General features: G+C 51.6%; 11 protein-coding genes across 11 annotated transcripts; 4 read left to right on the top strand and 7 right to left on the bottom strand.

The window, feature by feature from the left end:
- Window positions 1-544: 544 nt before the first annotated feature.
- Window positions 545-2,727, bottom strand: BJX67DRAFT_158323 (uncharacterized protein). Its single transcript, XM_071024903.1, has one exon. The coding sequence runs from the start codon at window positions 2,591-2,593 to the stop codon at window positions 980-982; it is 1,614 nt and encodes a 537-aa protein (XP_070890276.1). The 5' UTR covers window positions 2,594-2,727; the 3' UTR covers window positions 545-979.
- Window positions 2,728-5,946: 3,219 nt separating this feature from the next.
- On the bottom strand, window positions 5,947-6,971 carry BJX67DRAFT_377081 (mitochondrial 37S ribosomal protein uS9m; the record flags this gene model as incomplete). Its single annotated transcript, XM_071032022.1, has 2 exons — window positions 5,947-6,038; window positions 6,113-6,971. 2 exons carry the CDS (start codon window positions 6,969-6,971, stop codon window positions 5,947-5,949), a joined length of 951 nt encoding a protein of 316 aa, XP_070890275.1.
- Window positions 6,972-7,280: 309 nt separating this feature from the next.
- Window positions 7,281-8,901, top strand: BJX67DRAFT_369565 (putative translation elongation factor eEF-1 subunit gamma; the record flags this gene model as incomplete). Its single annotated transcript, XM_071030779.1, has 4 exons — window positions 7,281-7,310; window positions 7,402-7,603; window positions 7,841-8,560; window positions 8,615-8,901. The coding sequence occupies 4 exons, from the start codon at window positions 7,281-7,283 to the stop codon at window positions 8,899-8,901; spliced, it is 1,239 nt and encodes a 412-aa protein (XP_070890274.1).
- A 386-nt stretch (window positions 8,902-9,287) lies between these two features.
- BJX67DRAFT_158252 (NIF domain protein) lies at window positions 9,288-11,601 on the bottom strand. The gene has a single exon (XM_071024900.1). The coding sequence runs from the start codon at window positions 11,245-11,247 to the stop codon at window positions 9,421-9,423; it is 1,827 nt and encodes a 608-aa protein (XP_070890273.1). The 5' UTR covers window positions 11,248-11,601; the 3' UTR covers window positions 9,288-9,420.
- Window positions 11,602-11,725: 124 nt separating this feature from the next.
- rrp36 (putative pre-rRNA processing protein) lies at window positions 11,726-13,096 on the top strand. Its single transcript, XM_071027953.1, has 2 exons — window positions 11,726-11,985; window positions 12,043-13,096. The coding sequence occupies exons 1-2, from the start codon at window positions 11,815-11,817 to the stop codon at window positions 12,925-12,927; spliced, it is 1,056 nt and encodes a 351-aa protein (XP_070890272.1). The 5' UTR covers window positions 11,726-11,814; the 3' UTR covers window positions 12,928-13,096.
- Window positions 13,097-13,484: 388 nt separating this feature from the next.
- BJX67DRAFT_158223 (uncharacterized protein) lies at window positions 13,485-15,389 on the bottom strand. The gene is made up of 2 exons (XM_071024898.1): window positions 14,880-15,389; window positions 13,485-14,821 (listed from the first exon to the last, which is right to left on the bottom strand). The coding sequence occupies exons 1-2, from the start codon at window positions 15,062-15,064 to the stop codon at window positions 13,600-13,602; spliced, it is 1,407 nt and encodes a 468-aa protein (XP_070890271.1). The 5' UTR covers window positions 15,065-15,389; the 3' UTR covers window positions 13,485-13,599.
- A 675-nt stretch (window positions 15,390-16,064) lies between these two features.
- BJX67DRAFT_158232 (uncharacterized protein) lies at window positions 16,065-17,020 on the bottom strand. The gene has a single exon (XM_071024899.1). The coding sequence runs from the start codon at window positions 16,736-16,738 to the stop codon at window positions 16,202-16,204; it is 537 nt and encodes a 178-aa protein (XP_070890270.1). The 5' UTR covers window positions 16,739-17,020; the 3' UTR covers window positions 16,065-16,201.
- A 1,218-nt stretch (window positions 17,021-18,238) lies between these two features.
- On the top strand, window positions 18,239-19,299 carry BJX67DRAFT_341928 (DNA-directed RNA polymerase core subunit RPC19). Its single transcript, XM_071027952.1, has 4 exons — window positions 18,239-18,569; window positions 18,661-18,752; window positions 18,866-18,942; window positions 19,035-19,299. The coding sequence occupies exons 1-4, from the start codon at window positions 18,450-18,452 to the stop codon at window positions 19,157-19,159; spliced, it is 414 nt and encodes a 137-aa protein (XP_070890269.1). The 5' UTR covers window positions 18,239-18,449; the 3' UTR covers window positions 19,160-19,299.
- Window positions 19,300-19,573: 274 nt separating this feature from the next.
- On the bottom strand, window positions 19,574-20,345 carry BJX67DRAFT_377075 (putative NADH-ubiquinone oxidoreductase B14 subunit; the record flags this gene model as incomplete). The annotated part of the gene is made up of 4 exons (XM_071032021.1): window positions 19,574-19,693; window positions 19,812-19,958; window positions 20,131-20,192; window positions 20,303-20,345. 4 exons carry the CDS (start codon window positions 20,343-20,345, stop codon window positions 19,574-19,576), a joined length of 372 nt encoding a protein of 123 aa, XP_070890268.1.
- A 200-nt stretch (window positions 20,346-20,545) lies between these two features.
- loc1 lies at window positions 20,546-21,552 on the top strand. Its single transcript, XM_071024897.1, has 3 exons — window positions 20,546-21,007; window positions 21,072-21,221; window positions 21,284-21,552. The coding sequence occupies exons 1-3, from the start codon at window positions 20,726-20,728 to the stop codon at window positions 21,422-21,424; spliced, it is 573 nt and encodes a 190-aa protein (XP_070890267.1). The 5' UTR covers window positions 20,546-20,725; the 3' UTR covers window positions 21,425-21,552.
- Window positions 21,553-21,615: 63 nt separating this feature from the next.
- On the bottom strand, window positions 21,616-23,257 carry BJX67DRAFT_369562 (putative hydrolase, alpha/beta fold family; the record flags this gene model as incomplete). Its single annotated transcript, XM_071030778.1, has 6 exons — window positions 21,616-21,795; window positions 21,847-21,975; window positions 22,026-22,149; window positions 22,208-22,288; window positions 22,340-22,500; window positions 22,550-23,257. The coding sequence occupies 6 exons, from the start codon at window positions 23,255-23,257 to the stop codon at window positions 21,616-21,618; spliced, it is 1,383 nt and encodes a 460-aa protein (XP_070890266.1).
- Window positions 23,258-24,438: the final 1,181 nt, after the last annotated feature.

The raw sequence follows: 24,438 nt of genomic DNA, 5'->3' as shown, positions 1-24,438 counted from the left end.
ACCGAGGTGTGTCCATGAATGGACGGGAAAATAAACATCAAATTCAGGGAAGATGCGATCACCAACAGCTCTCCCGTCTTGTCGTTGGGCATCCGGGAAATGCAGCATAAACTGGAGTTTTGTACAAGTATTTGGTAGTACGTACAGCTACCAATAAATGTGAAGGGCAGATAATTCCCGACACGGTTACCTCATATTAAGTAACAGGGAAGAAGACAGGCAAAAATATCATGGAGGAATGAGGATAAGACCCAAGGCAACATTGCACGAGACCCTGTAAATCTCAAGGCGGTTTCTAGAGATCTCAAGAAGCGATTAAATTCTCCCTGTGACGATAGATCAGTCAATTTAGTTACAAGAGCCAGTGAAATCTTACAAATGGTATCAAGAAATAGTTGAGAAAATCCATGTCACTTCGGAATCGGTCAAGCATGGCTCGAATTGAGGTCAACCACAACAGCTTCAATCTCCATTCCAATCCCGCGTTAAATGGCTGTCATCGCTACCGACGACGAAAAGAAGCAGATTGCATCATGGCCATGGAACGCGAACGCTTTGGTCGCGAAAGTGATCGGTTGGTGGCCAGGCCCGAGATGAAACTTTCGTCGTGGCGGCGTTCGAGTCCTTGATCAGGCAAGTGTGTGGCGATAGGTTTGATTTTAAGTTCCAACTTCAAAGCCCTTCCTGCCCAGCGGACTTGTCGAATCACCCAACCCAGAAAGATGTGGGGTTCGATCGGCTCCAGGCTCGATGGGGCAGACAAGTCGAGGTCAGTTAGCGCTTCTCACTGCGAGAAGCAAAGTTGGGCATATCAGATTTGTTGAACGCTGGATCTAGCAATCAATAGCGCATCCTGGAACAAAGCTGGGCCACGCGCTGAATGAGCCTTGTCCCTTGCCAGGGAAAATCGGCGGCGTTCGGGCGGTGGACAAGACGATCTGCATGGATCTGTGCATTCCAATTCCCAGCCCGAGAAAACTCATGTGTGCGAGGTTGCCGCCGCGGCAGGAATTCGCGTCAGCTCCGGTCGGTTCTCGATGAGGTCCAAACACTGACTGAGAGCTAAATCGATTGTAAGGTCATTCCCAAAGTCCGGCCTGTTTGTCACTGGGGCTGACATACCAGATAGGATTTCTTCCTCCCAGATGCCCATCTGGTAATCCACCAGGCCGTGTTGTTCCATTCGATCGCACAGCCGTATGAGTTCCTTGCCCAGAGAATCCATGGCATCGATGCTTAGCAGACTGGTTCGGGACGATTGGCGACCTGTCTGAAGGAGTTCCTGCGTCATGTCTTTTTGCTTTTGGCACAATGATAACCAACAGATATTAAAATCGTTCCATAACCCCAGGCGATCAGAGTGGGACATCTGGTCATCGCGAAGAATACCTTTCCCGTACAAAAGCAACATTAGCTCTCGAATTTCCCAGGAATCAGGGGCAAAATCCGCCCCGACAGGGCGAGTCAATCTTGCATGAAGAAGACCCGCATGTGTAAATTGTCTGGATGCCAAGAGAGAAAACGTACCAAGTTCTCGTGCACTTGCCACCAGCCACTCGGAGATGTCGAGCAATGATCGACTAGCCTCCACCAATCGGCCGGCGCGCGTATGATTAACTGCCCCTCGCAGTGCTCGTTGGAATTGTCGATAGGGCTCCGCTGAAGGAGGCGGTTCTGATAATGTTTGTGTCTGCGAGTGTGACGACGGATGCTGCTGTCCCGCCGCGCCCACGGCGGTCATGTCCGCCATGATTGCGGGAAAGTGCTGCGATGCGCTAGAGCGCCCAATGGGCCCCGGCTGGTTATAAGCAGACAGAGAAAGCCCTGATGGCAGGTAAGGCGATTGGAGTCCGGCGCCTGACGGTTCATTGGGAGCAAAATACTGTGGAACGGCAAATGGACCAGAGAGTGAATCCAGGGCTGCAGACTGCCGTGACGGGTAGGGTGGCATGACCTCGTACGGGGTTTGCGTTGGGCCCTGCTGCCCGAGGTTGTATACCATATCAGGCTCGTATGAAGGGAAGGATTGCTGGCGCTGCTGGTTGTCGCGCAGCGCCGACGGATACGGTTGCAATTCGTCCCCCTGCAAGGCACCACCCTGAAAGGTGCTGTCTGTATATCCGTAGTCCATGTACGTAGGAACTCGCGGTCTTTCTGTGGTCTGCGACGGATCTTCACGTGTGGAATGGAACCCGACCCGTCCGAACCGGTCTACCGCATGGCTGCCGGACGACCTGGGGACAGCGCGACGCAACATGCCCGGTTGAGCCGTGTAGTGGGCTTGCCGACCATTCTGCTTCAGGTGTCGGGGATCACCATCCATGCCCTCGAACAGAACCCTACGCACTGGATCGAGGTCGAGGGACCAGTCCGTCGACGGGGAGAGCGGAGGGCTCGCGTAGGATTCCAGTTTGGCGAGATCAACGGGTGAATCTGAATAGCCCTGCGGATTGCGCTCTGTCTTGGCCCGTATACAACCACGGCTCGTCTCCCTTTTCCTCTGAAGGACCCGATTTTGAGTGTTACCCAACAAACCGTAAGCGCGCGTCAGCCTCGCGAGGTCTGGGTACCACCAGAGCGACCTAGATATCATTTCAGCCCAGTCAGCTTTGCTCTGGGGAGGGAAAGCCCGGACACACGGTGAGCACCTTCTGTTGTCTGCACCTCCAGACGCTCAGAAAATACGAATTGGCTGGCCAGCAGCAATAACAATGCTCGTTGGGGTTGAATACGGCCACAGATATGAGCAAGGGCCGTGAAACCTGAGGATAGAGATGGAGACGGATTAGAGGAAGATAAAACGGGCTCAAGAAAAGTCGATATTGAAACTTCCTCGCGGTGCACCAGTCACTCACGTCAGATGCAATGCAGGATCTCATCAATCAGCTCCGGTATTGCAGCCCAATTGTGCGTATTATTGGGGAACGGTGAGGGAGAGAGGGGCAGCAAACGCGGGAACAGAGCAGCAGGAAGTGTCGAGAGAAATGGGGGATCCGCTCAAGAAGTACTTATATTACCCTCGAGTAGAGAGGGAGTGATGATCCAGGAGTAGTTATTGAAATGCCCCAGGAAGAGGCGAATGTACGCTTGGGGGACCTCTCTGAACAGACGAAACAATGGTCCTGGCGTCACAAATCCCATGGCTTCAGCCTTCACAGTGCTCGTTTGGGGTTCAATGTCCTACTCTGTTTGGAGAAGTCCACACAAGGAAAGAAAATATTGATTGGTCAAGAAAAAGAAAAGAGAAAAATGCAGTGACTGACAGGAGGAAGACAGCCAGACGAAAGGGGCGGACTCGGAGGAAACGCGAGAGGAAGGCAAAAGAGCGCGGATGAGCTCCAAAAGAAATTAAGAAAAAAAGGAAATAAACAATTCGAGGATGAGTATAGATCTAGGTATTTGCTTTTGTTCTGCAATTGCCTTCAGAATTTGACAAAGGAACCGCTCATTCTTCTTTATTCTCTTTATAATTCGATTCAGCCTCCCAGCACTCTATACTTCCTGAATCTCAGTAAGTATTTATTATTGATACATCAGAATCCGTCCTCCCCGTTCACAGTGAGCACGAGCAAGCCAATGTGAATGCCTCGAATAGCCCTGGGGAGGTGCTATTGAGGGTCCATCAGACTCAAACCCAAATAGTCGGAGCGGGACGAAGGGCGCACTACTCCAGATTCAGGAGAAAGGATCTCCAGAGGGTCCGATAAGGCTAGTGCCCAGTTCTCCGGAACCAGCGATCACCCACACACTAACCGGATCTCAGCGATCGCACGCCCCCCTGAGGTTGTGAGGTCGGGGCATGGAGCCATTCCAAGTCTCTGGCACTAGTTGATTTTCCTTGCCGCCCCATTTTTCACGCAAGAAAACCCGCTTCATGGTTGCTGACCCAGGTTGCCGGGAATCTGACGTGTTCCCTGAGAGGCCAAAGGAAGTCTTTCCGCAACTCCCGTGTTATCAAATACAGGCATTTGGAGAAGAAGCAAAAATGATAGGGGGTGGATGAGGAAACCCGACTTCATGTCCAGTTTCGTCACCTCGACCGAAAATATGAGTCGTACTCCGGAGTAAGTTTGGTTGGGGCCTGCATGGGAAGGACCGCTCGAGTGGCAGCTGTTGGAGGCGTCCCCTCCGAGACCCTGAAGCATTGTCAGGGCGAAAATGACTTGCCTTCCCTCAAGTACGGAAACCAGTCAAGGGCGAAGGAGACTCTTGGGAGATTTTCGGTGCAAATTTCACAAAGCTGCATGGAACCAATGCATGCATGTCCATCCCATCAAGAACTGGCATGGTTCCCGAGTCTGTTTGATCAAAGCACCAGTCCGCTTTGTTTTCTGGCTGTTCAAACTCGTCTTCTGTCTGAGCCAAGGGAGAATCTGGCCGAGATCGCAGTCCACTGACATGGGCCGGTAGTCGAATCTGATCCTTCACCCACGTCTTTGAACTTGAACGCGTGATCGGCCAGCCCTGGATCGAATCGACCTGCTCAAGGCTTGACTTTCCGGAAGTATGTGGTGGGGAAGGCTGTCGATCATGGCGCGCTCAAGAAAGCAGATGGTGCCTTTCTGGTCGCAGGATCATGAATAGCCTGACTGAAATTTGGAATTATCAGCACTCCGACAGTCAACACCGTCATCGCAAATGAAAACGAAACGAGGATATTGTTTGAGCATACCTCAGTCACACCAGATCCTGGAAGTGAGGCTCAATCAGCCTCGCCCATTGTGTTGGGATGATTCACCGGGAAGGGGGAGGAGTGATCGACCTCAAAATCGGAGATCATAATAGTCTACACTTTTCGGTCAGACGATCTGTGTTGCTGTTGCTTCAAGACAGATACCTGCCGGCGACAGGCTTGTATATCCTATCTTCCTGTCCGGTGGTCACATGTAGTAGAATCACCTGATTGGCTTCCTGTCAACCCTGAAGTGACAGACGTGCTTTTCCCTAAGACCACTACTAGCCTTCGTCGACACTCGTGGGCAGCCAGAGCTCCCCTTGCAAGTTCCTTGATGCAACAACCCGGCTCGTTTTCCGCTCAGCTCCCCACCAATTGGTCCAATAATATCGGTCTCGTGGCCAAATGAGGTGCTTTTGAGCACGAGCCCGCCAGTCCAACTGGTGCGATTCCGGCGCTGCTCCCCTTGTCCCGAGTACATCGGACGGAAAGGAGACACTCCTAATTGGTCCCGATGGGTGACAAAATCCCGAAACCTGCCTCTCCCACTAACTGATGGCTATGCTTTCTTACCGCCGGTGTTTAAGAGAACGTCGAGGAGGACTTCGATGAGTGAGGCTCTTCAGGGTCAAGCCTTCTAACTCTGTGAGGCGTCACAAACTGATGGTCCGAGAGTGAGGATGGGCGGCTCAATCATCTATATATCCGTCCTCGCTATTCGACTCCCGCGCCCAGATCCGCGACTCGGGGAACTTTGACCTCGACTACCTCCTGCGATGAGCACCTGATTTTCGGCTAGATCCAATTCAGCAGGTGATCAGGACGCCATGTTGTAGATCGTCGCTGAGATTGGACCATTCCAACTTCCCTGCTGAGCGCAATTGAGGCCACTCCTGGGCCTCGGCCCGTGGTTCCGAAGTTAGACTTGGATGTTCTGGAGTCTGAGCTACTCAAGCATCCGCCGTTCGAGGAAAGGGAATGGAGGCCAGATGCTGCCGCAGTAATCGTCAATTGAATAAATCACAGTAAGTGCTGGTCGTACAAGTAATATACGCTGTCTTCGGTTAATTTAATCAGACGGAAAGAACGCCAATAGTTACATGCGGGTCCCCGTAAACATGCAATGCTGCCGTATCAAGAGATCGGTAATAGGGCGTCAAACTGACAGAGAACGGCAGAGATATGCTTCCCCGCGAGACAAGTAATACAGTGTGGGAATGAGAAGAATTAAAACAGAAGGAAACCAGTATGAGGGCCCCCGCGAAGGTATTTCATCTCTTAACCCAGGTAGGCATCTTACGCGCCTTCTTGCGGCCAGGCTTCTTTCTTTCCACACGCCGAGGATCCACGGTGATAACGCCGGCTAAAGAACGAGGGCAGGAGTTAGCTCATGTTTTCAAGGAAATAGAACTCACTTCAACGAATAAAAATACGTACCTCTCCGTAGAATTGGCTTCAGTGCGGGTTCGTGGACCAACAATGCCCGCGCAAGCGCCAATGTGATAGCCTCTGCTTGCCCGGTCGTTCCCCCGCCCTTGACTCGAGCCCACACATTATACTTATCAAGTCTCGAAGAGCACCTCAAGGCCCAAGTCGCACTCTCCCTATCATGCACCCTGGGAAACGCCTCGGTCAGGGACTTTCCGTTAATAAGTACCTCCCCTTCTCCCTCGACTAGATGTACCACCGCATGGCTTGCCTTTCGCTTTCCTTTCCCACGGGCACGACCAAGTTCGTCTAGCGTACGCGGCGCAAGTTTGATGTCGTATGGATTTCCTGGCCGCAGGAAATCGTTGAGTGTATCGCGGACTTCGCGTGGAGTTATCGCAGGGTCAATGCGGTTTAAACGCTGGAGTATTCTGAGCAGGCCTTTGTACTTTTTTGTCGGAATGGGTTCTCCCACAAATTCTCGGAACTGAGGGAGCCTGAACCAAGCCATCCGAGGTGCCTCCCTTGCGGGCACAGTCGGTAGTGATGCGTATTTCGCTAGGATACCCTCAAGTCGCAGGGAATGGTCGATGAATTTCGGGCTACCGGAGAAGTAGGCGGGTGATGTGGGAATGATTCGGGCGGGCAAAGCCTGAAACTTCTCGAAATTAATCTCCGGAGCGGCGGGTTGAACTTGAGTCGCGTAGCCTCGAGCATCGTTCCAGGTTTGTATATGCGTTGACAGGGAAGCTCCGGTATTGGTGTGTGCGGAATTTGTCGAACGCCGGGAGAGAAGAGCTCGTAGGTGTCTTGGTGATCGGATGGACTGCAAGGCGTGGACCATGGAGTTGGCGCTCTGCCACCCCATGATGAGACAGACCGGCTGCCAATGGCCTCAATTGGGACGTCGAGGCAAGAAACGTGACAGCGTGGGCTGGCTTGAAGGAGGTCTAACGGCTCGTCGTGCCCCGTTCGCTGCCGTCTCAGGCCATCCCGAGGGTTTTCAACGTGGGCACACGTGACCGGAAGAAAATTTCCTCCGGTGCCGAAACTCGGTCTGATTCGCACAAAATGATTTCGTCCGCTGCAAAGTTTTGGACAGTCCAGGTTTCGCTTCTTCTCCCCCTCTTTCCGCCCTTTTCCCCTCCATCCCTCCTCGACTCTTTATACCTCCAAAATGGCTTTCGGCAAGCTCTACGGTGTTGCTGTATGCTTCTTTTCCTCTCTATTTCCATTCCTATTTGGCAATACATAGCTACTTTTAGCATTACGCAAACAAAAGCTAACCGCGTCGACAGGACAACGGTCGCACCATCGCCGTTCTCGTTGCTGCTAAGCACAACGACCTGGACCTCGAGCTCGTCGAGACCCAGGCTAAACCATCCGCTGAGTTCAACAGTTCTGAGGCATACAGGAAGATTCAGCCCCTGGGCAAGATCCCCGCATTTGAAGGTGCCAATGGTTTCACCCTCTCCGAGGTCATTGCCATTGCTGTCTATGGTACGTTTGACCACGTTTTTCCGTTGCTGCGACGATGAGGGAGCTCCTTTACTTTGCATGATGAGCAATTTCATTATTAGTTATCCCTGTCAGAACTATAGTGTTGATAACATACAACTCTGAATTTTCTTGGTTACCCCGCCGTTGGGCAAATACTTGCACCAAGGCATTGGCTTTGTGACTCATGTTCTTATGTTAGCCGTCTTTACAAACATCTGATGCTAATTGTTGCCAAAGTGACATCCCAGAACGAGAAGACTACCCTCCTCGGCAAAACCAAGCAGGACTATGCTTCCATCCTCCGCTGGATGTCCTTCACCAACGCTGAGGTCCTCCCCAGCTTCGGCAACTGGTACCGCCCGCTCATGGGTCTCGACTCCTACAACAAGAAGAACGTTGAGGAAGCTTCCAAAGCTGCCCTGAAGACGCTCGGTGTCCTCAACACCCACCTAACCGCTAACACCTACCTTGTTGGCGAGCGCATTACCCTCGCTGATCTTTTCGCTGCTTCCCTCCTCACCCGCCCCTTTGCTAAGGTCATTGACAAGAAGGTTCGCGCCGACTACCCTGCTGTTGACCGGTGGTTCCAGACTGTTGTCAACCAGCCCGCTTTCAAGGCTGTTGTTGAGAACCCCGTCCTCATCGACGAGGCCATTAAGTACACTCCCCCAAAGAAGGAAGAGAAGCCCAAGAAGGAGGCTCCTGCTCCTGCTGCCGCCCCCGCCGCCGAAGAGGAGAAGCCTGCTGAGAAGAAGCCCAAGCACCCTCTGGAGGCTCTCGGCAAGCCCACTCTCATCCTTGACGAGTGGAAGCGCCAGTACTCGAACGAGGATACCCGTTCCGTTGCTATGCCCTGGTTTTGGCAAAACTTCAAGGCCGACGAGTACTCCCTCTACAAGGTCGACTACAAATACAACGATGAGCTCAAGCTCACGTTCATGGCCAACAACCTGATTGGTATGCTTAACCTGACCTCAGCCCTGTATTGAGTAATGCTGACTGACTCCGTAGGTGGCTTCCACGCCCGTCTCGAGGCCTCCCGCAAGTACCTCTTCGGTTGCCAGGGCGTCTACGGTGCCAACTACGCTTGTGTCATCAAGGGTGTGTTCATGGTCCGTGGCCAAGAAGCCCTCCCTGCTTTCAATGTCGCCCCTGACTACGAGAGCTACGACTTCATCAAGCTTGACCCCTCCAGCGAGGCTGACCGCAAGTACGTTGAGGACATCTGGGCTTGGGACACCCCTGTTACCGTTGACGGCAAGGAGCTCGCCAATGTCGATGGCCACGTCTTCAAATAAACGAACTTACTAGATGCCATAGTAACTGGCCTATGATGATGATATCCAAAACACTATGACTCTATTTCCTTTGTCGCACTATTCATAAAGCTCTTTAAAAGTATTCACTTCGATACCTGATCCTGGCGGGAAAGCGCTTCTGTGTTGGCTTTCGAGCACGCCGACTGAATGTCATGTTTATGTTCCCACGACATAATGGTTTACGTCCGGTTATTGAGAATGAAAGGATAGCCTTTGCAAGCATGGTTGACATAATCAAGGAGCCTTATGATTGACTCTGCTCAGTAAAATATCTTCCCTGATATACATGGCCTGGGCCTGCCCAAAATTTACACATTCTAGCCACTGATGCCAATATCGCTCGGAACTGCTGAATTTACGTATATTGGTTTCTGCACTCGACAAGGTGATATGCTATGCTATTGGACCGAATGCAAACCGTAACGCCTCAAGCAATTTAACCACAAAAAAAAAGGTAAGAAGAAGAAAAACGGGAAAGAGAATGTGGAAAGAACCTCATCAAGAACGCAGCGACTCCTCTAAGCGATCTAAAAGGGTGTTCTCTGACTGTACAGACGATGCAGGAGAGGGCGATCTCCCATTCATCTCCAGTGGATCTGATCCCGAAGACGGTCGAGGTAGGTCCACCGTTGACTGCGCATTCGATGGAGAAGACGGCTGATCTGGACCCTTCTTTTGAGAAGCCGATGCTCTTGCCGCATGGATTGCGGCTGCCCGTTTTGCGGCCTTTTTCTCGAGTTTGCGCGTTTTACGTCTCTCCTTGCGTGTTTGCGCCGTGTCAATTCCAGCGACAGCTTGAGTTTGGGTTCGTGTCTTCTGGCTCGGCTTGGAATGGGGATGGAGAGGCTTGATATCGAGATCGAGGATCCTTGTTCCGGACGCTGTGGAGTCCCAGGAGCGGAGCATCTTGCTGACGTCGTCGCAGTTAGCGAGGTTCTCGAGGAGCTGGAGGACTCTAGGGAAGATGGTGGGCTCATCGATGCCCGGAACGTTGGTGAATTCAGGGATCTCGATGAGATTATATGGCTCGCTAAGAGCTTTGAGCTTGCTGTCGTCGATGAGGATAGTGTTGGTTTGGTCCCAGCGGACACGGGCTGCTGCGCGTTTGCTTGGCTTGGGAGGGGCCTTGTCCTTGGGATATGATGCTTGGACTGCGTTGCTGGACCATACGGTTTCGAGGGTCTTGTAAACCTGGATTTTAGAATTGTATTCAGATTTTGTGAGGCCAAGTTTATCGCGGCCCCACTCAGCAACGAGCTTCTTCCTCCTGGCTTCTGTGAAAAGTTTTTCACAAACTGCGCCTACTGTGGCTGGTGTTGAGCTGGACCAAATCATAACCTTGTATTTATCAACCAGAGTGTTCAGGAATTCCTCGAGGCCAGCTCTTCGTGTGAATGAAGGTGGAAATTTTCGAGTCTTGCGGTATATTAAGGTACCATTCAGATCTAGAATGACAAGTAGAGGTTGAGGAGTCTTTGACGGTTTTGGCGACAGAGATGACTGGAGAAGGTACTTTTCTGTTGCTGAAGGAGGTTGACGAGGCTTTGGGTCAGACCGTTTCCTTGTCACAACCGGACGTGATCGGCCTGTATCGAGTGGTATAGAAGTAGTGGCCACAAAGTTAGGTTGGGGGGCTGCGCGAACTTGGTGGATGCCATTGAATGCAAGCGCTGAAAGCGCTGGATTCTGCTGATCCATATTCATGAAAGCATCCGGAGGCATGAGTGGTGGCATAGCTAAAAAAGGATTGCTGCCACCAAGAAAGGGCAGGAACGGAAGATTCGGTAAGGGCTGGTCGGATTGTTGCTGGACTCGTGACTGCGGAAACTGCTCTGGGGTGTTCGTGTTGTAAGGAGGTTGCTGGTATGGGAAAGGTGAGGGATTCATGGGGGGTGGAAAGTCGCCAAACCTGGCGAATGGATTCATCATGGAGAAATCAGCCAGACCGTTGTTCGTTGGGAATGAGTTTGGGTTATTCTGCAACTGATGAGGCAGCGGCAGTGGATCTCTTTGTGGAGAGAGGAACGTTCCTGATTGACCATCATATAACTTTGTAGACCCTTGCGATTGTCTTTCGGACGTCTTGTTAGTCTGGCAGGAGTGTCCCCGTCGCGATGTAGGATCGTCCCGGAGGCCATTTATAGAAGTGTCCCTTTCTGGCGCCTTATGGCGATTACTCCGATGGGCTACCTTGGCATTCCAACGGCCCCGGTACGGCCTCCACCCCAGGCTGGTGGGAGTTGGCAAGCCGCCGTGCGATTTAAAATCCGCTATTCGGGTGCTGGTGTTGGATGGGCTGTTGGTTTGTGGCTGCTGCGAGTCCATTGTAGCGGCGAGAAGCAGTGACCTATCGGTGCTGGCGCAGGCCACGGGAACTTTTGCAACGGGTAAAGAGCAAAAACGAAATTTCGATAAAGAGCGACATTTAATGAATGGCTTCGAGAACAGCTTGGGGGGTCAGCTCCTTTCCGTTCACCACCGATAGCCACATGCACACACCTTATCGTACACCCCACCCCGCGACATGAGGCTGGCAAGACCCGAGTGAGCGAGCGAGGAGGCGGAAACGAACGGCGCGGGGATTCCCGGGGCGCAAAAGCATCCACAAAAAGACAGAGCAACAAATTTCGAAAGCAAGGCACTATCAACACAGGGAAACTGAGAGGAAAGGAAAGATCCGAGGGCGTTGTTTGCGGAGGGCAAAATCTAGATCAGGATCGACACCGTGGCACGCATTCACCGCCTGGATAGTCAGGCAGAATCATGACCAATTTTCTTGTCGCGATCTCACCGCTATCCTCACTTTTAACACTCTGGCTCATCTTCGGACTTGGTGTTGCTCCGTGCTTGGTTGCAAATACCTGTCACCGGGGGAGCTGGTAAGGGTAAGATATGGCTATTTTAGATCTCCTCAACCGCCGTGTGCGCGCCCGACCAGATGAGGAAGAGTTCTATTCAGATGTATCAGCTGCAGCATCTGAAGATCAAAGCGATGAGGAGCAGTCGGATGAATCCGACTCAGATAGCGCAAGCGAAGTCTCTCAGGATAATAGTGATGACTTCGTACGTCTCGCTGCAAATAACCGCCTCTCTACCAAACATAAATGCTAACTAGTCTAGTCAAACTTCTCCGATCTCGAGTCCCATGATGACGAAAGCGATCTAGACTCGGCAAGAGAAGAGCATGTCGATGACAGAGACGTCCAATCCTCCTTAAATAACATATCCTTTGGCGCGCTTGCCAAAGCCCAAGCTTCCTTCGGTCCTAAGAGCAAACGACACACTAAATCGCTAAGAGAGACAGAAGAAATTACAAACTCACCACTAGACGACATCCGAGCACGGATCCAGGAAGCCCGCGAACAAAAGCGCACGGCCTCGTCAACATCCAAAGTAAATGCAAAACCTGAAAAACCGCGCTCCAGGTCCTCCAAACATGCTCCTACCGTCCAATCGTCAAAATTCGCCGTTTCTCGAAAACGCACTGTTATCGAACCACCGAGTGCACCCAAGTTCCGTGATCCAAGGTTCGACCCGACTATTGTTGGCCGTCGAGGCGGAACTTCGGCGCCCAACGAGGCATATGCCTTTTTGGATGATTATCGTGCCGCCGAACTTAAAGAGCTGAAAGAGCAGCTCGCAAAGACGAAGGATGTGAAGAGGAGGGAGGCTCTGCAACGGGAGATTCGATCTACAACGGATCGTTTACGTTCGATTGAGAATCATAAGCGAGAGAAGGAGGTTGTGGCCGAACATAAGAAGCGAGAAAAGCAGCTTATTCGGGAGGGGAAGAAGAGTACGCCTTATTTCTTGAAACAGTCAGAGATCAAGAAGCAGGCGATGCTCAAGAAGTATGAGGGGATGAAGTCGAAGGATCGGCTGAAAGCTCTTGAGCGGCGACGGAAGAAGACTACCGCTAAGGAGAGGAAGGAGATGCCTATGGAACGAAGAGCCGGGGGTGATAGTTCTGACGCAGCCCCGAGGAAACGACAGCGTCTTGCCTGAGTGGCGGCGCTCAAATGACTTAGGGAGCACTCCTCTCATTGTACGAATGGTGTTCAGTACATGGGATACGTTGATGCCTATGAATAGGAAGCAGCACTGAAAATATAAGCACCAAGATCACGACACATTAGTTGGCATTATTCAAAGCTATCGGCATCCTTTCCTCGTCATGTAATGAGATTGTCCTAAGTAGAAAAGTTTCAACTCCGAGGGTTCCAAAAGTCAACAATGAAGGTTTATGAACAAGCAGGTGGTATCGCAAGAAGATATCAAACCCAAAGGTTTGGAGAATTGTATGGACATGATTCCTTTAAACATGGAACAAAGATGACTAACTCCATAGGAACGCCTCCTGGCACATAGAGCCTAAGGTGAGGTGAAAGGCGAGAAAGCGTATGTCTTTTAAACCGAATGATGAAGTAACCAGAATGGGGAGAAAACATAAAGAAGCCAATGTGAACCGCGTTGGGTCCATTTCATGCTCTTCGTATAAACGATCATACTTTCGCGTATCCGTCTTGTACACAAATCGTCACGGGTTTAGCTCTTGTTCGTCTTTAGCGGAGGCGCCAGACAGGCTCAAAAACTGGCCACTCAGAATGAAGCCGATGTATCAAGAGCTGTATAGAGAGCCGTGCAGAGCTGGGACTCGCTGGGCAGGCCGCTCAGGGCTTAGGAATGGAATAGGTCCCATGCGCGCGAGCAAAGAACCAAGAATTCCTCCTTCTTTCTCTGTTGTGTGTCGGGAGAGTCACGCCCCGCTCCGAAGGGTCCGTACGCAGCATTAGAGCCATGTCCCGTAGCAGGGTTGGGTCGGTAATGAGGCTCAGGACCATGTCCTAATGGCGGACTACCGTTATCTTGTTCATATTCACTTCTAGGGCGTCGACGTGAAGTTCCTTCAGCGGCATACGGGCCCGGATGATGAGGGGTATGAGCACTAGCTACCTGCGCCGTCTCTAGATGAGGCATAGCAGACTTTGGAGGATTGGCAACGCGGGGAGAAGGTGGGGTCGGGGGTTGGTGCCCACCATAGTGCACGATACGCGGTAAGAGCTCCTCGCGTCCGCCAGACATATCTTGAACCGCTTCCTCAGCCGAGTGGTATTCACGAGGTCGACTCGATTGTTGCGCACTTCCCGGTATCCTCGGTGATGGTAGCGGAGGCAGATTATTTTGCTGAGTCGAGTTGGCAGTAGAGGCCCCTTGATAATACTGTCCGCGATTCGCATCACGGTCCCGAGATGTCGCCAACGCCTCTGATCCGAAGACATCGGAGAGCGGTGGAAGACGATTGCTAGTCTGTGTAGCAGGCACATGATGGATGTGAGAAGTGGAACCCAGTGTAGGGCTTTGATTTACGACGTGACGTGTCAACGGCTGCGGCTGATGCCGACCTGTGAATGTTTGGTGAAGTGGCGCGGATTGGATCACACGCTCGTTGGCGAACTGCGCCGCCGACGGGGGTACGATAGATAGTCCTGGGGGAGCTCTCCTCTTCGAAGAACCAGCCTTCGGGAGGCCAAATATAGTCGATTCCGACGGCTTCACGCCGTCCGGACCGTCATCCTTAGCGGACTTTTGAAGTCGAGATTCAATTATATGTCTTTGCTGGTCCCGCACTGATAGGCTCCTCTGCAATTGTTCTCGCATAATCGGGTCGTGGGTCTGGAAGCCGGGCGATAGGCAGGCAATTCCCACATCTTGCATACTAACGTCCCGGGCTGTCATAGGACCACCTGGCGGGCGGGCGGACAATCTGTCAGAGGTTGGAAGGCTAGTTGACAGGTCTAGTTTCCGAGGCCGGGGGCGAGTATGGGATTGCATTCCCGGTGAGGATGGGGGTTCTTTCTTTACAATCACTTTCGGAGGGTTATTACTGCCGCCCTGCGACCTATCGGAATATGAGCCCTGGTCCTTCAACAATTGTGATCTCTGTGTGGTGTACTTACGAGGGAGATGTGATTTTCTTGCTCGTGGGAGAGCTCTTCGTGGATGATCCATCCCGGGCGCGAGGCGGCGTTGAACTAGACTGGTTGCTGGAATTTGCTGGTGCCAGCCGTTTCGGGCTCGGGTGTGGGTTCATGCGCGGAGATGGAAGCGGCGCTGGCGGAGCGGGCGCAACAGCAGTAGACATTATACTGGTTCACTGGGACAGGTGATGAGTCCAGAGACCAGCGACCGGGGATGAACTCTGTAGACTTTATGTCCCGCGTGCGCTGTGGTTGGAACCTAGAAAAGGGTGGTGCAGCGAGCCTAGGGTGAGCCACTCCAGAAATGGATTGGGGAGAGCCACAGGAGCTCCCTTCCGGTTGCGACCGTTTTATATAGGCGTTGTATATATATCAAAAACGCCCTCCTGCACCCGAAGGGCTGTGTTTGCTGCGGACGAGCGTCTGAAGCTTCGGAGACCTATGAGAAGCTGGGAAGGGAAGGCGAAACCGAACCGAAAAGCGCGCGGGATCGGAGGATCGGTGGTTGACAGGCGGCTAATGAACGTCTGTCTTCTGGAGGAGGTCTGGGGGATGACGAAGGGAGATTGAAGCTAGCGAAGGGAAGCTTGGGCGGCCGTCAAAGACAACCCAAACAACGAACCACGACGACGACAAAGACGAAGGAAAGAAGGCAGTGGCTGCAGGGAAGCCAATACCAATTTGGGAAATGCTCCAGAGAGGCTTGTCAAATGGTTGGGTCAAAATGCAGACAAGGAACGGTTGGATGCCTGCTTTGAGGAGGGGGGGAACAGGTGGGCGGTTAACCCAAGGTGGCTGGCGGCAGTGCGAGGACGATGAGAGGTCGGTCAGAGCGGAAGATGGGCCAGGGTCTCGACAGACAGGTCTGGCCCAGAACGAACTCAAGAGGCCGAAGGAGGAGCGAGGAAAAAGAAAAGAAAGGAAGGCAGAAAGGAAAGAAGCGGGCGCGAGACGATGAAGAAGAGAAGAAAGCAGCTTGCGGAGAGAGGAGAGAGGGGAGAAAGAAAGAGGATCGAAGGCGAGAAAGGACAAAAGAAGGGGAGAGGAAACAAAGGAATGAGAGGAGAATAAGAGATGTATTATTATCGAAATTCAGAAATTAAGAGCCTTCTTGTGGAGGACAACCACACAACATCCAAGCCGAGGGGACCAGCGATGAGGATCAATCAACTCATATAATTCTGGCCCCATAAAATTGGGCTGAAACAGAGCCACATCCACGAACTGCTCAGAAGCTCTCATGCAGCCAGTTCCTGACCTGGCTCTGGCCGCTGGTGGAGAGCCAACCCAGCTGATTGGCACTAGCTGAGACATGGTTTGTTTCTGTGCGCAGATGATGTGACACTTTTGCGACAATCGCTCCTGGCCATCTTACTCCAGATATAACAATTCTCGGTTCCCTCGCCTGGGGAAAGTCTGCCTGGGAGCCCGACGCTGTGGGTTTGAACGGTGATTGTGTTCAAGAGAGCCGGAGTCTTCCTCCTCCTGACGCGGCTCCAAGTCTCCTTCGACGCTGTGACTGGGGGAGGATTGAAAGGGGGTGACCCATCACGATCATGGATCGATCCAGATCCCCAGCCTATGGAGATCCTGGCGTTGGCGCTTGGGGCACGCTTTGTATGGAGCCCGCCACGGGTACACCTTGATTCTCCATCCCAACCCCAAAGTCTGTTCAAGTCAGCCGGATAATTTTTCTTTCTTTGTCTTCTCTTGCTTCCAGAACCCAGAGCGGCCGGCGTTCGCAGTCTGGCTGAGAAGACAGCGTGGGAGGCATGTTTCAACCCTTGACATGGGTCGCATCCTGAATCCACTGGTTTGGCGCCGGTGGAAACATCCATGAATCGATAGTCTCGCGTTCCGTCGCCTGTCACACATTTACGATCACTTCCCCTCTTTGGAGCTTCCTGAATGGTCTGAATTTCTGGTGAATTGTAATTTATCTTGCGTTTTCTTTTTCCTGTCAATTTACCCGAATCGACGTCTCACATTCTCAGTTCCTCCTGCCCACGTTCTCCTCAGATTCCATGATGATCAGGTTGGCATGCGCGCAAGAAAATGACCATGGAATTTCAATCTGAGTGAGATTCCAACTGCGTCGACTCTGAAAGTGACAGGGTAAATCCATCGTATGGGTAATTATCGCCTGCTTTCTGTCTTCGAAGATTGCAGGTGAAGCGGGCCGTGCTGAACATCCACGAGCCGCGCTGTGCTGTCAGAGCCGATCTTCGCTCCTCATTGTTGATCTGGAGGGGTCCAAGCCGGAGAAGAATGGATTCTTGCATCACAAAAATTCAATGGTTTTTTGTCTTTTCCCAGCCGCCGCACAGGAAGCTTTCTGTGCTGGTGAAGCCTCTGCAGGTGTTGCTCTCGAAGTAAATCTGGCCCAAACTTCTTCCGCTGAATGCATTCCGCCAGCCATTCTGGGAGGTACATCTCTCTCTTTCCAAACAGCATTCTCTCCCGTGTCTGTCCGTCTTTCCTCTTCTTGAAACCACTTGGCAGGTCTCCATCCTGCGCAAGGTGGGGGAACAGCAAGACAGTTGTCACAATCCGCAATCCATGCCAACCAGCTGGCAACACAGCATCATCCTTGCGCAGCTCCCGCTTATCAGCCTTTTCACTCACACGCGGAACTAGTTACCGATGGCCACACCTGAGTTGGAACTTCTAGACTGCTTCAGTGCTTTACCTTGATGGCCAGGCTCACTCCGTGCAGGGATTAAGTCTGCTACCCCTGCTCTTGTTGCATGGGCCAATGTTGTTCCCTGCCACGCCATCGTGGCTCGGGTAAGGTGCGTTTCTCAGATTCAACTTTACGCGCGATGAATGGTTTTCCCGGAGCGGGATCCAGACATGATCTCCATGAGCTTCTGATGACCCTCCCCTTTGGGGAAGGAGAACCTCGCTTCCAACGTTCCATGGTCGCTGGGACTGAGACGGAGGTGAGAGTGTGAGTTGGCTCTCTGCGGGCGTAAAGGTCGACTGTTCAGATCATCTCGACCACCAGCACTGCAACTGAAGGAGTTGACGGAGGTAGGGGGAAACGCAACATTTTCACACCATTCCCTACCCTCGTCAAAGAGTAGATCACACCTAGACGCATTCCGTATGTCTCCAATTGGAGGCTTCTCGGCTGCGAATTTTCAAATGTACCTGGCTCTCCAGCATATCTTGATGCATGAGAAGGGATTTTGGCGAAACCAAGGAAGAAGATAAATGCTCTTGAAACTCTCCAGAAGCAAGAGCTGCTCCCGATTTTCCTCAGCCTCAGGCTCCGATCCAGGGCGGTCAGGCCCTATCGATAACCTTACCACCAACGACTTTTTTTCCCAGTCCCCAAACGCAGTTGCGAAGAGAACAGTCCTCTGAATAATCCAGCCTACAAGTACCATTTAATTATTCTCTCGCAGCGACCCGACCGCAATCTCGATCTGCTATAAGCGAACCCGTCACAGCTTCCCCTAGCCGAAGTTCTCACTCCGAGCGAACCCAATTCCCAAGTCGACCCCATCCCTCCGCACATCGGCCCGTCATACACCAATCCCCAATATGCCTTCTTCCGTACACTCCCAAGATAACGACCAGTCTATGGTAGACGCCCAACCCCGGAACCAAGAACAAATCGAGCAGGAAACGGCCGTCGAGCTAGAACAGAAGCGGATCGTCGTCGTATGCATCCCCCCCATTTCTTTCTGGGCCCCAGTTCCTCTCGAATTGAGTCGCATTGAATCGGTCCTAACGAAATCTACACGGGAAATAGTTACCCGGCGCCTCGGACACAGCTGCCTCGTTTCAATTCGACGGTGAAGGGCATACATTAGGAAATGCGCTCCGTTATGCGATTATGAAGAAGTACGCCCCTCTTCCTGAACCTTTCCGCTGCTTTCTATGACGCGCGGGCCAAAGGAGAGGAATTTGGATGGGATTTGGTTTAAATGCTGACATCGTGCTCCTTTTCGTTACAGCCCCGATGTTGAATTCTGCGGGTATACAATCCCCCACCCTTCGGAATCGAAGATGAATATTCGTATTCAGACTTATGGTTCGTAACCCTACAATCCACTCCTCATATCAAATTGTGATGGGGTGATAAGACAAATTCGGGAAATGAGGCTAACAAGTCGTCCGATATAGAAACAACGACGGCAATTGAAGCGTTAGAAAAGGGCCTGGATACGCTGATGGATCTGTGTGATGTTATTACGGATAAGTTCACAACTGCGCGTGACGAGTTTAATGCGTCGCAGATGGAGTCATGACCTTATATCTCCTCCATATTCGAGTTCCCCATTTCTGTTTCTATTGCGATAATAGGGTGGGCGTTCTGTATAGAAAAGTGCTGTATATCCTGGATATTAGCTTTTAAGCGAATTCATTGCCTGCATTGCATGACAATATATGCTAAACGGACATAACTGGAGCTGGAAAAGCTCAAATTTTAGCTAGGTGATGACTTTGGCTTGAGTTGGTATGTATTGCTTGTCAGCCAGCTCCACCGCCAGTTAGACAAAAGCAGAGCTACAAATAACAACCCAGCCGGAGGAGGAGAAAGACGTCACTTATTCTGACAGCTTCAATATATACATAACACCCTCTATCAGAGTCGCGACACGAGGAACCCAATCGAAATCTCAATGCTAAGGTTAGAAGAACAGGAAAGTAAAAAGGAATAATCAATTGCGGCCTTCCAAGAAGCCCGAAATGAAGTTCGGAGGTAGCCGGGCACCTGGGTCTTCTTCTGGCCGGAAGTACTTCATCACGTGCGAAAGCTGCTTCCAGAAGTTGAGGGTTTCCTGATTTGAAAGCGTTTGTTAGCGAAGGGATTGAAACTCGTGTCATCGAGGTATGGGGTAGGATTGGACTAATAGCCGGGCCGGCGCGAAGACCGAGGAGGGACGCTTGTGGACTAACCTGGAACTCAGCGTGGCTCTGGAACAGCAGCACATCGACGACATTGAGCTGGTTTACGTAGCGGTGCTTCTCAAATTCCTGGCGGATTTTTGTCCGGATGACGGAGACGGGAAGGTTCAGGGAGTACATAGTTTGGATCTCGGGGGACTAGAGTTCGCCCAACGATGGGAATATAATTAGCCTCTCTATCTGGTTTGCACAAAGTAACGAGATTATTCGCGGGAGCTCGGCGACGGGCATTGTCATGGTGGTGCATGCACCACCACATCCAGTGTGATCGTCTGAAGTCGGAAGGGGGATTTGTAACTGGGATACTAACAGCTCGGAGCCAGTCCCTGTAAGACCGAATAACGCGCTTCTTCGCATCTCCCCAGTTGACGGCTATAGAAGGCATAACAGGTCAGCATCGAACTCCAGCCATTGACGTCGCGGCAATTTCAAAGAGATGTCGGACGGTTTCGGGTTTGGGAGTTCAGGAAGAAGTGACATACAAGAGCGGGTGCGCTGTGCAAGGTATGTAGGATTGATGGTCATCTTGAAGATATGTCCTTCTCTATGCACATCAATGGCGCACCACAGAGGGGAAGGAGGCGTTGTGAGGGGAGCGGAGGGTACGATGGAGGTCGGGGCGAGGTTTGCTGCTGGCCCAGCTTGGATTAGCGTGAGGATGTGGGCTTTGGCGATTCCAAGGTTCATCTCACCGCCTACCGCTTTAAAAAAAATTCTGTTGCAGAGGGTTTCGATGTGTGAAGTTCAGTCTTTCGTTCTTCATTGATGTCCGGAAATTCTCCGAAAATAATATATCTCGATCTGTGAGACGACTGAGATTTCTACGGCTTGGAAGTTGTGTTCTCCGTCGCTTCAACTCATCACCTCCACTACCGCCCGATTCCCGCTGAGCATTCCACTACAAGATGGCGCCAACAAAGGGCGCAGCGAAGTCCAAGTCCTCGTCAAAAGGCGACTCAAAGAATAATAAAGTACTCGGTTCGAAAGTAAATAAGAAGAACCTGAAACGGCCACCGCCGAAAGAAGTCAAGTCCAAGGCACGCACAGAGAAAAGTCTACTCAAGAAGTCGAAGAAGAGAGAGTACACGGAGGCGGAGCTGGATCTCCCCAAGTTGAACATGATTACTCCAGTTGGCGTCGTAAATCCTAAGGGAAAGAAGAAAGGCAAGACGTTTGTGGATGATCCAGTATGTTTGCCCCCCTACTGTACGGGATTGAGAGCACAGAAACTAATTCTCTTACGCTTGGTAGGAGGCGATGATGACAATTTTTGCCATGGTCAATGCAGAGAAAGAGGGCCAGATTGAATCTAAGATCATGAAGGCCCGACAATTAGAGGAGATCCGTGAGGCGAAGAAGAAGGAAGCCGAAGCTAGACAGTCGGAGAAGAAATCGAAGCTGGTATGGAGCTGCCGCTATCACCATTTGAAGTAGATGGTCTTGCTAACCTTGTTGGTGAATAGGAAAATGCCAAAGAGTCGATCCGACAAAGGCGCAAGGGCAAGAGCGGTGATTCCGAGGGTACGAAGTTGAGTGACGCTGCTAAGGCCGACGAGTCTAAGTCAAAATCAAGCGGGAAAAGGAAAAGCGTTGCGTTCGCTTAAGAAAGCAGCCTTGGACAAAAATAATTCTGTATATAGCATGTCAGTGTGTATCTAGAGGAGTCGCTGGCGTTTATATGGGTCTATCTATATCTTTCGAAGCATGACATGAATGACATCCGTGAGGAACTACTTCATCATCACTCAATCAGCAAGTCGTCATCAAGTGTCGGCTCGTATCAAGGAGGTTTCCGCTAATTGATAATTGGCAAAGCTAATTTCCGCCTCATTGGATTGAAACCGCCCGGCCTGGATTCCATGCTGGCGTCGGAGGGAGGAGTTGTAACTTCCCAATTTACAAGTTCCGGCTTTTCGACGACTGGAGGGGTTTCGAGATCGACCCTCTTGACCATCATGTTCAGAAAGTTCGTTACCTGCTCGATCGTTAGTGTGTATAATAAGGTAGGGAAACAGAAGCGACTTACTGGCTTGACAAACCATCTGTCGCCTCCGAATTCAAACCACCCTAGATGACCACCCCACGAAGTAGTCATCATTACGCCATACGGCGTCTGACAAATTTCTTGGAACGGAAGAGCTTTGACGTTCGCAATCTATTCTGGTAAGAATATAGCGTGCATTGGAAATAAAGTCTCAAACCTACCGGATCGTCCTCAGCCTGCACCACGAAGAAAGGAATCCGAATGGAGAGAAGTGCGTCGGTCGAAGTGGCGTCTCGATAGTAGGCACCTTCCGTAGGGTAGCCCCATAAAGCACATTGCAAAGCCCTAAAACATCCGTCAGGGTAACTCGTCATGGATCTAGACGAGGAATAATGGTACTCACCTGTCGAATTCGTGTAAATATGTGATGCCTCTAACTTCTTCCGCGTTGATCCTACGGTTTTTCGTAACTTCTTCGGCATGTCTAGAGAGCTGTTAATCCATGTCAATACTTGGGGTTGGAAAAGCTGCGTACTGCTCGAAAAGGTGCTTCATGCTTGTGCCCATGGCTCTGCTATACACCTCAAGGCCCATAAAGCTACTCTGCAAAGCCACGGAGCTGATTTCCAAATTCCATGGACTCGCGCAGAGAACTGCAGCTTTGAGTTGACACGCATCGCCTTCCTCACCCAGATACTTGGAGAATTAGCACGATACCAACAGTAGAACGGCGGGGGATCCTCACGTTGGCAAGTATGTTCGCACCGAGAGAGAAACCAATGCCATAGAGTGGCCGATTAGGGAAAGCCGCGCGCAGCCACCTCACAGCTTGACGGACATCCCAAGTAGCGCGAGCATTATAGAGTATACCGGTGGAGATCTTTGTCTGGGCACATCCTCTAGAGTTTATAACACAAGCTTCCCAGTCCTGATTAGCAATCAGAGGATGAAGTACATGACGCAGGTAAAGCTCATGTGAACCACCGCTCAGACCATGAAGAACAACGAGCATTGGCTTGGTGTCGTCTGATGGTAAGGCAGCAAATTCATCCTCGGAGAGCATTGCCGTCCGTTCCGGGAGTCCTGAAGGGAGTGTGTACTTCCTCTCCGCATCGGTTGCTTCGGGGTTCTTGGGCGCTTCGTACGGTTCCACGACAAAATCGACAGCAAACTGTCCCTGGTACCGAACACTGTCCGCCTCAAACACCCGACGCTTGTAGTAGACGGGAACCTTATCGAACTTTACGGCGGTCCAGCAGGTCTGTAGATGACCGTTGAAAAGGAATGGATTGAGATCACACCGTGATGGCGTAGCGTCACGGCAGAGCTCCGCCAATGTGATATGTTCCTTGGCGCCAGATTTGTCTAGCCTCTTGGTGAGCAAGAGACTGTTCTCCTTGGAACTGAAGAAAGATATACGCCCGCGTGGACGCGCCCAGGAGAAGAGCCCCATTGCGATCAATAGGCCTATGAGGACCGATATGGGCAGTGAGCTTGAAAAATCGGAGGGTGGCAAACCTGCCGAGGCAGCCATAAGTACAAGCTTCAATGGAGAGAATGAGTCGAGTTTACTCCTAAGACGGGGATTAGCTCGTGCTTTGTAGGTCTACAGACGATGAACAAACGCAGGTAGTAACTCAAAGCCTATTCACAAAATATACTTCGTATCCATGAGATTTGTGTAGTAGTGGTGGAACCAACCTGCGTCTGTTGGCGAGGCACACACACCAGCGATTGCGCCAAGGCCGAGCCACGAAGCAGACGACCAAACGCAGTGCAAGAGAAACTCTTGCAGAATTGATTTTGAATCTTGTACTTCGGAAGCGCCAATCATCGATCCTCAGTAAATCGAGCTCTGTGGCGGAGAGACACACGTTTGGTGCCGATTGAGAGTGCGTCGTGGAGGAGAGCAATCGAAAGCCGAGGCTCCGTGCCCAAGGCACAGATTTTGCGTCGGCACTTTATCTCCATGCCCGGATGGCCGAACGACCAGACCTAGAGCGGGTTTATTCAGCTGCTGGATCTGCTGTCCGAAAATGCTGTCAGATAAGTTACTGGATTCTTGGGGATCACTGTGGAACGTGAAATCCACCCCGTGAGTCCATCCAATCCCTGGTTGTCGCCCTTGAAGACGACTTGTCAAGTCCTCTTCAGCACCCCATCGCCCCGACACCGCGTATAAGAACCCCCGATCAGCCAGAAACATCGAACTCGCGCGTCACTCGATCTGGGGTGTCGCAGGCAGGGTGGTGACATAAGCAGCCACGATCTTTGTGTCTGGGGCTGTCACCTGACGGGAGGAGGATTCGTCACTTGATCCCTCCTTCAATCTTGATCACGATGACAATCATCTTCCAGACATTTAACGGTGCTGCAGAATGACGGCTGTCTTCGTGCAAACGGCTGCTTCTTCCCCCCCTTCACCCAACCAGATGACGCTACTTGATCCCAAGGGCAGCCCCAGATTTCCGCATGCGGCGGTTGAGTGTTGCGCATTATGGAGAACTTCAATTTCCGATTTTGGATTCCAGAAGTATTTGAAATCATGCTAATCTTAGATGCAACTCATTGCGGTCGGTCAAGGACTCCTCACGCAGATGATTACAACGCTACCGGTGGGCGTTGGGAGGATAT

The sequence above is a fragment of the Aspergillus lucknowensis genome (assembly GCF_044049455.1).
Source record: "Aspergillus lucknowensis strain CBS 449.75 chromosome Unknown BJX67scaffold_3, whole genome shotgun sequence".
NCBI classification, from domain to species: domain Eukaryota; kingdom Fungi; phylum Ascomycota; class Eurotiomycetes; order Eurotiales; family Aspergillaceae; genus Aspergillus; species Aspergillus lucknowensis.
Note: the sequence above shows the minus strand (reverse complement) of the source record. Positions and strands in the feature narration are given on the sequence as shown.